General features: G+C 52.7%; 2 protein-coding genes and 1 pseudogene across 2 annotated transcripts; 1 reads left to right on the top strand and 2 right to left on the bottom strand.

Moving 5' to 3' along the window:
• Positions 1–223: 223 nt before the first annotated feature.
• Positions 224–4,417, bottom strand: LOC136550361 (protein transport protein SEC23 B-like; annotated as a pseudogene).
• LOC136549100 (protein transport protein SEC23 E-like) lies at positions 2,746–3,434 on the bottom strand. The gene is made up of 2 exons (XM_066540399.1): positions 3,111–3,434; positions 2,746–2,820 (listed from the first exon to the last, which is right to left on the bottom strand). Exons 1-2 carry the CDS (start codon positions 3,432–3,434, stop codon positions 2,746–2,748), a joined length of 399 nt encoding a protein of 132 aa, XP_066396496.1.
• Positions 4,418–4,877: 460 nt separating the features above from the next.
• On the top strand, positions 4,878–7,097 carry LOC136552658 (uncharacterized). Its single transcript, XM_066544215.1, has one exon. The coding sequence runs from the start codon at positions 4,878–4,880 to the stop codon at positions 7,095–7,097; it is 2,220 nt and encodes a 739-aa protein (XP_066400312.1).
• The last annotated feature ends 5,128 nt before the right edge of the window (positions 7,098–12,225 follow it).

Genomic DNA, 12,225 nt, shown 5'->3' with positions numbered 1-12,225 from the left:
GCCACAGGATTTATAGCAGAGGATTGATAGCAGTATCTCTCTTTCCTTTTGTTTTAATTCTCTTTCCTTCTGTGTTAATTCTCTTTTCTTTTGCTCGTTGCCATGTATGCTGATGCATGCAAACATGCAATGTGTATATAGATAGCGCAATAATTTTCTACTTCCTATTTTATCGTGATTCCTCTATCACATGACAGGCAATATTCAATCAAGGAGAATGGCACGATCAATCAGTAATTAAGATTAACATGTAACCAATGTGTAATAGCTGAGATTCAGCTTAGGTAGCACAATAAATCTAATGTTTTGAATTACATGCCAGGCGTTATAGCCAATCATAAGCAGTAGTCGCAAAAGTGACCATAGACAGTAGGGTAACTCATTTTAAGAGCCTTTTTAAGTAACTATTATACATTGAAGCTAAGTTTATTGTTTTATATATCAGGAAAACAAAATATATAATCAAGTGTATTGTACAATCTATTTATTTGTAGTGGTGGCAATGTAGGTACCATTGACAAACTGCAACTGTCATGACTGTACAATTCACCTACTGTGGAATGTCATAAATCTCCAAGTTTTGGAAGCCGAGTTGAAGAAAATGAACATGAAATTTTAGGAATCTTGAGTTGAAGAAATCAGATCACAAGGCTGCAAGGAAACAAAAAAATCACTTAGATTAACTTCCTATACCACTGTAAAGGTGGACTTAATTGGTATTTTGAGCAACGACATGTAGATTGCAGGACAAAAACTACCAGGAAGATGATCGATGGGACCTTAAACCTCAAAGTAAGTGCGAAAAGAAAATACCATTTAATTAAAGAAAGAAATGTATGGGAGTCATATAGTATACATGGTGTCCAATTAAAGTGATAGACGTAAAATTACAATAAACTGAAATGCAAAACAACCTTTGATATGAAATTAGAATAAACCAAAATGCAAAATGTTAATTTCAAAACCAGCAGATATTCCATATGATAAATAGAGAAGGCGCATATAATCTAAAAATGTCACATTGAAATCTAAGGGCCATGGTAAGTGGGTCTGGAGTTGAGTTCACTATACCTGCTTATTTCATCTCTTTGTAATAAGTCTTATCCTAGTGTACAAAAAGCATTGGTGTGCTGAGCATAGAGCACATGTGAATCACAAGTTCATAGAATGTAATCATTCATCCAATGCACATATACATATACCTGCACATCAGAAGTTCAATGTGGAAGGCACTCAGAGTTATGGTAGACAGACTACATGTACAATAATAGGTGTTGGAAGCAGCCAGCTATAAAGCAACTGAATCTTGTAAATTTTCTTATAGGAGCATCAAAAATATAAAAACAATAAAATGGAACTGCACCCCAAAAAAATAAAAATAGACCATAAATCTATTAAACTTTGTAAGATGCATCCAAGTAACCTATACCTAACTAAATGAGACTTTCAGGTTCGATCTCAAAGCCAAGCTCACTGTCAGACAATTGATGTAAGCAATATGAGAAGCAACTTAAATATCTAAGGCTACCAGAATGAATATGGCTAAAAATTTAATAACAAACAAAAAATAGGGAGTGCGATGGAAGTTCTAAAAATATAAACTCAGAACACTTGGGAAACCATGATATATTGATGCAGGCATGCAGTCCTATGTTGCCTGATCACTGCAAGGAACTGATATATGTTGTACGATATGAATGAGAACAAAAGCTATATATGAACCTCACCTGCATATATAGTTTGTCACTGAAATAAGGTCTATTAAGCAACGGAACAGCTCTGGGTCATACTGAGAGAAAGGCGAACACAACATTAATTTGAGAACAAAGGAAAAAGAAATAAAGGAGGGAAGTATATCAAGTGATATAACTGTGGTTAAGAAGCCACCAATTGCACCTTACATTTGAGAAATCACCATATGCAAGAGCCTCAAACCTGTGCATACTGTACTTTGAGGTTGTCAGCGTATAACTGTATAGAAATATCTATATGTATGAATACATGATGGTAAAAGTGAAGCACCACTGGAATATAAAAGACCACATCGCAATGAGCAAATCAAACAACTATGAAAATTAACAGATATCATGCATTCCATAATTTATTTATTCGGATCCAAATTTAGCCAAGCAGAGCTCTGTTTTCCCATAACAGTGTATAATTGTATAGGAATATCTATATATATGAATACACGATAGTAAGAGTGAAGCACCACTAGAATATGAAAGGCAACATAAAACTTATTTAATACTTCCTCCATGCTAATTATAAGACGTTTTGGCTTTTCTAGATACATAGCCCTTGCTATCCACTTAGATATATACTATGTCTAGATACATAGTTAAAGCAAGGTATCTAGATGTGTCTAGAAAAGCCAAAATGTCTTATAATTTGGGATGGAGGGAGTAGAATCTTTAGGGAATTAAAAATCTGTTGAACAAGAACATATATTCATCGAGATTAACACTAAATCAAACATTGTCTAGTTATCCATCAATTCAGTGCACGACCAGAATCCAAATACCCAACATTCGATCTAATATAATAAAAAATCACTGGAAAATAAATTCAGGATTTTCTCTGTTTATGAAATAATGAAAATAGAAATCTTGATGCAAATGCAAGCATAAACCGTGCTAAACAATGTGCTATACAAACCTGACCGAGAGCAGATGCAAAAACATCTAACACGTGGCCTTGACTGACCAACTTCTTAGCATGACCATCATAAAATTTAATGGCTTTCTAGAAGTGAGGAGCTGCGTCCTTGTCAAGATCCTTATGTGATCTAACTGGTTCTGACAAATCTTTTGAAACAATCTGCACTCACGAATACAGTATTAGAAAGATTTTAAAGGAAATATGAACATTAAATAGAGAAGAATCTGCTATGAACGGGGGAGCATGATAAGTCCCGTATTTGCCTACAGAAGCTAGGCTAAGTGCACTTCAGGCATGACAACCCATACAGCAGCAATATTTTTCAATTTTTAACACATCTTAAACAAGCCAACATTCATGTACTTGAAGATTTCACAAGAATCACAAAATCGTAACACAATCATGTTAACGTAGATTAATATAAGGAGTAAAACAGGAGTGATCTTTACCATTCCAGGGCCCTCGGTACATGGACCACCTAGCAATGCAATGATCCTTGCACCTGTCCCAGGCATGCAAGCACCAAGCAACCCAGCAGCCACACTGAGCGCAACACCGGTGCACCGGATCGCACGGTTCCCGGCCTCCACTGGCCATTGGTCAGGCTGCAATTCGTCCAGCAACTGCATGGGACAAGGAACTACATCAGCTTCCAGTAAACCGAAGTCCAACGAGATCAAAACCCAAAAATCCCTCACCGTGCTGAGTGCACACTCGCACTCTGACACCGGGAGCAAGAACCTGTTGACCCCGGCCGTGGACGGCGGATGCATCCCATTCACCTGCGGCCCGCCCGGTTGCTGTGGGATGGGATGCATCCGCCGTCCACAGGCCCAGCACTCGCCCGGCCCTTGGAGATGTATCCCATACACCTGCGGCCCGCCCGGTTGCTGTGGGATGGGATGCATCCGCCCGGGCGCCCAGCACTCGCCAGCCCAAGCTGATCCAAAATCTGGTCCTTGGAGATCTCATTGGTCCCCCGGAAGACGTAGATCTTGCTGAGATCCGAGAATCCGAGCTCGTGCAGATGCACCTGCGTGCCGAAGGTGACGAGGCCCACGAGTGCGTGCTCCGGCAGAAGCGCGACGGCCTTCCGCATGGCCATCTTGACGTACTCCAGCTCCTCCTCAATGACGCAGGCGTCGATGACGAAGAGAAATACGGGCGGCTGGGGCGCCGGCGCGCCGCCAACCCCGGGGACGCCGGCTCCACCAACGATGTACTCGACGGTGGAGCACTGCGGGAAGAGCTCGGCGGGGACGTTGGACTCACTGACTCAGATATGGCAGCGTAGTGCGGGGGAAAGTGGTTCCGGGAGAAGCAGAGCGGGTAGATCTAGATCTTGGCGGCGAAGTCGACGCGCGCGAAGGGGTTGAGGAGTGTGGAGCAGGGAGGCTTGCAGCGGAGCGGAGGGTAAGGGAGTGGCGGCGGGGACGCCACCGAGGGGTCCGGGACGCTAGAGGGCGAGATGGTGGCGGCGAGCGGCACGACGCAGCGGCTGGCCTCGACCTTTGACCATGGCCAGGTGTTCCAGGTAAGCCGCACGGCGTTAGGGCCATCCGGGTCGGCGACCGTGGCTACAGCCGGAGCCACGGAGGGGTCGGCGGCCGACATCGGGGTGCGACGAGCGGCGGGGCGGGCGGATCGGGGTAGAAGGAGGGAAGAGGTGGTGGTGCCCCCTGGACTCTGCACGTGCGATGAAGTGAAGGTAGAGCGACGAAGCGAGCGAGGCATCGCACGGTCGTGGGCAGACGAACCAAAACGATTGTCACACAAAAAAAAAAATATTCATATTTTATTCTTTTTAGTTGTAGGGACTATAGCGACTTTTTTTTATGGCATCGGAGGAGTACGGTAGCGAGCCTAGACCAGAGCTTCAAATTCGCAACACGTAGGTATGTTAGCCCCTAGCTGCAAGCACCCTCTGTTATCCATCATAAAAGGCGATGCCTTTGCATTTGTGTAGCACACAGAATCGTGTCTTTAACTTGGCTTGCCGTCCACCCTTCTCCTCATCAGTCCTCACATGCATCCACCTGACCTTCATTGCAACGTAGTCAGCCATAAGCCATCACATGCATGAAAACAAAAGGTGTTGTTATATATACCGCATTTAGCTTTGAAGCCTGCAGAGCTCTCTCTCCATGACTCCATATTTGCTCATTGCCAACAAGGAGAGGTGGATAAAGGGAGGAGGAAAAGAACTAGCCACCCCCATGGCCTCCAGCCTCGTGAATCTGCTGCTCATGGAGGTGGCGGCCATCGTCAGCATTGTCCTGCTCGCAACCCTGGTTGTGCTGAGCTCCTACCGCCGCCGCTCCAGTCATCCGGCACTCCGCCTCTTCGTCTGGGCCGCGTCCACTCTCTTTCTCCCGCTCGTGTCCTACGCCGTCTCCGCGGCGGCCAAGTGGGACGCATCAGCGCGCGTCCCGCTCCTCCTCGCCTGGACCGTCTTCCTCCAGATCCTGCGCAACACCATCGACACCGCCCGCTCCTCCACTTCGACCATCAGCAGCAGCGGCTCCAACGGAAGCAAGTTCCGGCCGTCGGTCGAGCAGCTGGCGAGGATGGGGTGGGTGGCGTTCCTCATCATCAGCAGTGGTGGTGCCGCCGGGAGCCCACTACTCACCGGCGTCCTGCTGTGGCTGTGGGTGCTCAGCCTCCTCAAGGTCATCCACAGGCTCGTCGCTGCCGAGCTCGCCAAGAACTCATTCGCTGTCGGGCTCAACTCGTACCTCGTCGCCGACTACATGAAGCAACTCCATGGGCATGGCCAGGCAGGCCGCCAAGGTGGACTAGAAGTGCCCCCTCCTTACTTTGTGAAGGGTGAGGAGAAACTGCCTATCAAACCTAGGCCGCATGGGTACCACATTGACAGGACTACTGCAGCTCCGCCGTCATTGTCCATGGACCTGAACGAGGGGCATGTCATCACCGTGGATAGGATATGGTCGCTTTCCTCGTCCGGCGATCCTCTCCTCGCATCCTGCCCGCAGATCAAGGACCTGTGCCTCTCTTTTGCCCTGTTCAAGCTGCAGCTCCGGCGGTTCATTGGGTGCCCACTCGCCGAGGCCGGCTGCCACCGTGCCATGGCATTCGTGCAGGACGGGCTCCTTGCTGGTAGTGGTAGCCCAGAGAGGGTGTTCCGGGTGGTCGAGGCCGAGCTGTCCTTCCTCGCCGACTTCCTCTACTCGAAGCTCACCGTCTTCTACGCCGGCGGGTGGTGGTTCCCGGCGCTCAACTCAATCCTCGTGCTTGCCACGTGGATCAGCTGCCTCGCGGCCGGCGGCGCCATCGTGCACGACATGACGAACCCCGGCACGGCGCTCGCCATGGACTACCGGAACCTCCGGGGCTACCTGCAGCACCACGACACGGTGTTCCACGTCATCGTTGGCCTCGACATACTCGTCTCCGTCTCCTTCATCGTCTCCATCGTGTTCACGGAGGGGTGGGAGATTGCCAACTACGTCTGCTCCGACTGGATCAAGGTGTCCGCCATCTGCGAGTACGCGCGACGGCCGACGTGGCGGAAGTCGCCGTGGGCGCGTCGTAAGCTCAGCCGCCTGCTCTGGCTCCGGCCCATGCAGCAATGGGACGACCGGTTCTGCCAGGTGTCCATCCTGCAGCTTCGGTTCTGCTACTGCGGCTGCGTCTCACGGCAAGTCGACCGGATCGTGAAGAAGACCGTCGCAGTGCCCGCGGCGGTGAAATCCGCCATTGTGGTGACGCTCAGAACAAACAAGGGTAGGCCCGGCAACGTCGAGCGGTCCTTGCAAGGCAACGGAGTCGCGGGCAACCTCTTCTGGGCTTGCCGTATTAAAGCCGGCGACGACAATGCCGTGGACAGCCTATCCGAGCAGATTCTCGTGTGGCATCTCGCCACGAGGCTGGTCGAGCTCAAGCGCTCCGAGGGAGCTCATGGTGGCAAACTCGACAACGACAATAATAATGACACAGATGGGGAGAGCGACCTCGACCTGGTGGTGGTTGTTGCTACACGGCTGTCCCGTTACTGCGCCTACCTGGTGGCGCTGAAGCCGGCCCTCCTGCCGGACCACCGCGCGTGGACGGAGGAGCTCTACGAGCGAGTGGTGGAGGAGGTGACGAGGGTGCTCGCGCGCTGCGCGGGGCCGGTGGTGACGTACGAGCGCGCCGCGACGTGCCTCGGTGGGAGCATGAACGCGACGTTGAGGAAGGCGTCCAAGCTCGGGCGGCAGCTGGTCGAGGAGGTCAGCGACGAGGCGTTGTTGTGGAAGGTGCTCGCCGACTTCTGGGTGGAGCTCATCCTCTACCTCGCGCCGTCGGAGAACGTGACCTCGCACTCCAAGTCGCTCTACCACGGTGGCGAGTTCATAACCGTGCTGTGGGCGTTGCTCGGTCACGCTGGCATTGTTGGGCGCCCGGAGACTGACAGCACTGATATCTCAGCCTAGAATCGATTCTTTCTTCTTTTTGTACTTGCTTTAGATATGGGAAACTTGTACATACATATTGGTCATTGTTGTTTACATTTCCTCTTCTTTTTCACATGCACAAATGGAAATTTGCTTTAATATAGGATGTAATATGTATTGGCCTAACAATCTTATAGCTCTAGGCATTTTACTCCTATTTTGCTACAGTAGTGGCTAGTCAAAGATCGAAGCTGCCCTCACCCAGCCACCATGAGCGCGCGGCGGTCGAAGCCGTTGGTGGCTCTGCAGAAGCTCCTCCGCAGAATCACCGTCTTGGGGCGGGCTCCGCCTCGTCCGATCTCTAGGGGCAGGCTCCGCCTCGTCCGACACCGAGGCCGCGGGTTTCACCTCGTCCGACCTCTGAGGGCTAGCTCCGCCTCTCCTGGCCTCTAGGGGCGGGCTCTGCCTCGCCCGAACCTTGGGCTTGTGCTCCGCCTCGCCCGGCCTCTGAGGGTGGGTTCCGCCTCGCCCGACCCTTGGGTTTGCGCTCTACTTCGCCCGACCTCTAGGGGTGGGCTCCGCCTCGCCCGACACCGAGGCCACGGGCTCCGCCTCGCCCGACCTCTGAGGACGGGCTCCGCTTCGCTCGACCTCTAGAGGCGGGCTCCGCCTCGCCCGACCTCCGAGGGCAGACTTTGCCTCGCCCGACACCGAGATCGCGGACTCCGCCTCGCCCGACCTCTGAGGGCTGGCTCCGCCTCATCTGACCTCTCAGGACGGGCTCCGCCTCGCCCGGCCTCTAAGGGCTGGCTCTGCCTCACCCGGCCTCTAGGGGCAGGCTCTGCCTCGCCCGACCTCTAGGGGCGGGCTCCGCCTCGCCCGACCCTCGGGTTTATGCTCCGCCTCACCCAACCTCTGAGGGCAGGCTCCGTCTCGCCCGACCTCTGGGGACAGGCTCCGCCTCGCCCGACCCTTGGGCTTGCGCTCTGCCTCGCTCGACCCTGAGGTCGGGGGATCCATCTCGCCCGACGGAGACCCATACTGCCGCCAACCACTCTAGGTCCAAGCGAATGGGCCTGGGTCAAAGCTCTGACACCAGAGAGGTGATCGGCATGCCCCGATATAACCCGTGGTCGTACCGGTGCTGTTCTGCCGAACCCTCATACGAGCGCTGACAGGCACGTCAGTTCACCACGATGTCCGCCAGGACAGACTGGAGCACCACGATCGGGAAATGATGCATGCGCATGGCGCCAGTGACGGACATGGCCACGACATGGAGCTATCCCTATTGACATCTACAGGGTCGACAGGACCCGCGTGAAGGAAAAGGACCCGGTGATCCTAGAGGACTTCCTCTCCTTCTCATTCTCCTCTTTCCCCTTGACTGTAACCCGTGCTTTCCCTTCCTATAAAAGGGAAAGCAGGGCGTCCCATTAAGGGGACACTCGAATCGATCAGATCACAACATATAGCATTGATTCGGACTGGAATCCATCGAACCCCGAACCGATCAGAACACACAAGCATAGAGCCGAGAAGCGACCGAGCTCTCGGCACCCGTTCGCTTCTCTCATCAGAGACTTGGGACCCGTCCCTCTCTCGACCATTGGTAACCCCTACTATGAACTTTTAGTGCTAGTAACATGAGCAGCAGCAACGAACTGGACATAGGGACATTCTGCCCGATCCAGTATAAATCTCGTGTCCTCTTAGCACACCATCCGAGAAAGATGCGCAATATTAGAAATTTACTAGTCGGTGGCAACTCGAAACACCGACAGTTGACGCTCTAGGTAGGGGCCTTTTGCGCGTCTTGACATCCACACCTGGCCTCAGATGGCTAGTGACAATCTCAGCTGGGTCCCGGGTGTGCACGTGCGCTTCGAGGACCTAGACTTCATCGTCACGATGGAGGGAGAGTTGGTGATGGCTCCCGCCACCGTCCGACCTCTCCACTCTGCCGGTCTCGATGCGATCACCGAGGCACTTAAGGAGCTGCAGCTACACGCACTAGAGGCCCACGCCCTCGGAAGCGACCAGCTCCTCGACTTCGACTATGGGAGGTTAGAGCGCTAGCTCAGCGCCGTCCTAGGACCCCGACCAACCCTAGAGGACCTACGCCACCTCACCTTCTCGTTCACTAAGGTCATGGCGCAGCTTGCTGGAGGGGAGCCGCTCTCTCCGGAATACCCCATCCGGAGCGCCCCGATAGCGCTCCCGTTCGATCTTCGCAATGCAGCTGAGACCGTTGGCCACCTTGTGGCACAACATGTGCCTCCTTTCCCCATGAATGACGAGTTCATAGGGATAACTGAATATGTCGCGGAATCCTTCCATGACCTCCTCGCAGAAGAAACAGAGTCACCCTCCGCCTCTTACTCTAGTAGGGAGAGCCATCACCCCTCTCGTGAATGTTTTATGGCAGGTACCCCTATGGGACATGTCGAAAGCATCCACGAGGAGGAGGCTACCTTGACAAACGACCTCAACGATGAGGTTGAGGGGTATACTAGGGCTCCACCCTGCTTGCGGATGGAGCAACTGAAGGCCCAACACCAAGAGCTCGAGGAAGCACAACTCTAGCTCAAGCAGGAACACGTAGAGCTCGATCGAGAGATTGAGCACCACTGACACGGTGGGCGCTCATGCGTCATGGCCCGCGATGTGAACCAGAGTATCATCGAGGATGATGAATCCCTCCCACACTTTGTCCGAGCAAGCTAGAACAACGCTGCTACGGCGGCCTTGCTCCATGGGCTTTCGGGCCCACAATGCCCAAAGATCGTCGAGCCCTTCGCGAGATTCGCACGCTACTCGAGCGTGCAGTGGCGTAGCAAGCCAAAAGCTCGTTGTCCCGATGACATGAGCTCAACACCAGCCAGTGTATGCCCTCAGAGTGACCCGACAAGGGCACATCAGTCCACTAGGCCCCGCAAGGGGGCAGGCTGCGCACTGTGGTCCTGGTGCATGAGCGTCTTGACCGCAACCGTGACGCGCGTGACACCCTCGACGCCCGCAAGTGTACCCATGGCGATGCGGGGGAGGGGGCTAGCCATGGCTACCACCCTCATCATGGTAAACGCTACGACAGCGGCGATGACTGAAGCCCGAGCCTCGGCCTTCTAGGACCTCAGGCCTTCGACCGACACATCCTCAACGCCGCCTTCCCGCCACAGTACCGACCACCAACCAATATCCCAAAATACTCTAGGGAAACGAACCCTAGACTATGGCTCGATGATTATCGGCTTGCTTTCTAAGCCAGTGGAGCTGATAATGACGACTTCATTATCCACAACCTTCCATTGTTATTGGCTGATTCGGCATGAACATGGTTGAAACACCTTTCGCCCAATAAAATCCAAAGTTGGGTGGACCTGAAAGAGATCTTCGTAGAGAACTTCCAGGGCACGTACAAGCGTCTTAGGAACCCGTAGGATCTCAAAAACTACTGATAGAAGGCCAGAGAAACCCTTCATGGGTACATCTAGCGCTTCTCTTGGCATTGCAATGAGCTGCCTAATGTTGCTGACGCCGACGTTATAGGAGCTTTCCTGTCTGTGGGGGTATTAACCCCTATACCCTTACGGCTAAGCTTGGGCTGGCCCGGATCGATGGGTTCAGTCCACCCGAAAGATGACGTGCGGCCCAGTTAATCTGGTCGGAGTCCCGCACAAGGAATCAAGACGGATTTGGCGACCAAGCAGGATCCTGGTCGGTTAGAATAGGAATCCTTATCCGGCCACATATGGCAATTGTAACTGACTAGGATTAGTTTCCAGATCTGTAACCCTGCCCCTCGGACTATATAAGGCGGGCAAGGGACCCCTCTAAAAATATCTCTCATTGACATACAGCAATACAAATCAGACGCAGGACGTAGGTATTACGCCTTCTTGGCGGCCGAACCTGGATAAAACCTCGTGTCTGTCTTGCGTCACCGTCTTGTTTGGGGCTTGCGCATCTGTCTGCCGATAATCTACTACCTTGGGCATACCCCTAGGTAGACTGCCGACCATATTTCGTCGACAGTGGCGTGCCAGGTAGGGGGTGTGCGTACTGCTCTCCAAGCAAACAAGATGGTCATCATCTCCGGCTCCATGGCTACGCCCAATGGCCTCACGTTCACCGTCGGCCAAATCACCTAGACCACTAGCTCCGACGACTCCATCGCCATGACTGCGGAGGAGGCATGGATTTAGCCTGCGCCGACGACTACTTCACCTGCATCGGCTACGGCTCCGACCACGGTGAACACGGCTCCGACCACGGTGAACATGGCTCCGACCACGGTGAACACGGCTCCAACCACGATGGACCTGGCTCCGACCATGGGACATCTAGCTCCGACCACGCCTACAGCCACGCCAACAACCCGTCATCCGCTTCCCTGCTACAGAGGGAAGCAGATCGACAACACCGACCTGCTCGACTCCGTTGATCGGGTCGGCATCCAACTCGCTGAAACCCTGGCTCTGGTAAGTACGATTCAAATCCAACCTAACGAGCAGGTAACAGCTCTCCACAACAGATCTATCCGACCAGCTCGGACCAGTCGTCTTGTGCGACTTGGAACAGATCTTGTGGTCGTATCAACTCCTGAGGGGCGTTTCGCTCATCATCGGCTAGACATCGCGACGGGTCTCCGACTCTATGAGTACGAAGCCCCGACGAAGAACCACCAGGTCCAGCCCTACGGCCTGCAAAACGCTGCCTCCAGCTACGCGTACAACCTGCGACGCCGCTCGGATCTGTGTCCTGTACACCGATCTCGGCCGAAGCCATGCAACATCGTCAACATGGTCCGGATTGAAGATTATCAGGAAGGATCCGTCCACACAGTCCGAGAGGGTGACTCCAGCTCCTCATCCGGCATTGCATCCAACGCATCTGTCCACACCGAGCTTCAGCGTCACGAAGATGAAGGCGTCAAATACGATCTGGATCTACCAGACCATGCCCCGGGTTTCCCCCAATTTCCGTCTTTCCCGCCAAGACGAGGGGATTTGATCCATGTTGTCAGCAACGACGAGCCGCCAGCAGTTGGCGAAACAGAACAAGAAAAGACTGCACGCGAAGCACACAATATTGACCGGTTTAATCGCCGGCAAACCGAAGCTGAAGCAGACCAGGAGGCACGACGCATAAGGTTCCAACCGCGTGA

This window comes from Miscanthus floridulus, chromosome 4 (genome assembly GCF_019320115.1).
Source record: "Miscanthus floridulus cultivar M001 chromosome 4, ASM1932011v1, whole genome shotgun sequence".
Lineage (NCBI taxonomy): Eukaryota > Viridiplantae > Streptophyta > Magnoliopsida > Poales > Poaceae > Miscanthus > Miscanthus floridulus.
The sequence above is the reverse complement of the archived record's forward strand: the minus strand, read 5'-3'. Positions and strand labels throughout refer to the sequence as shown.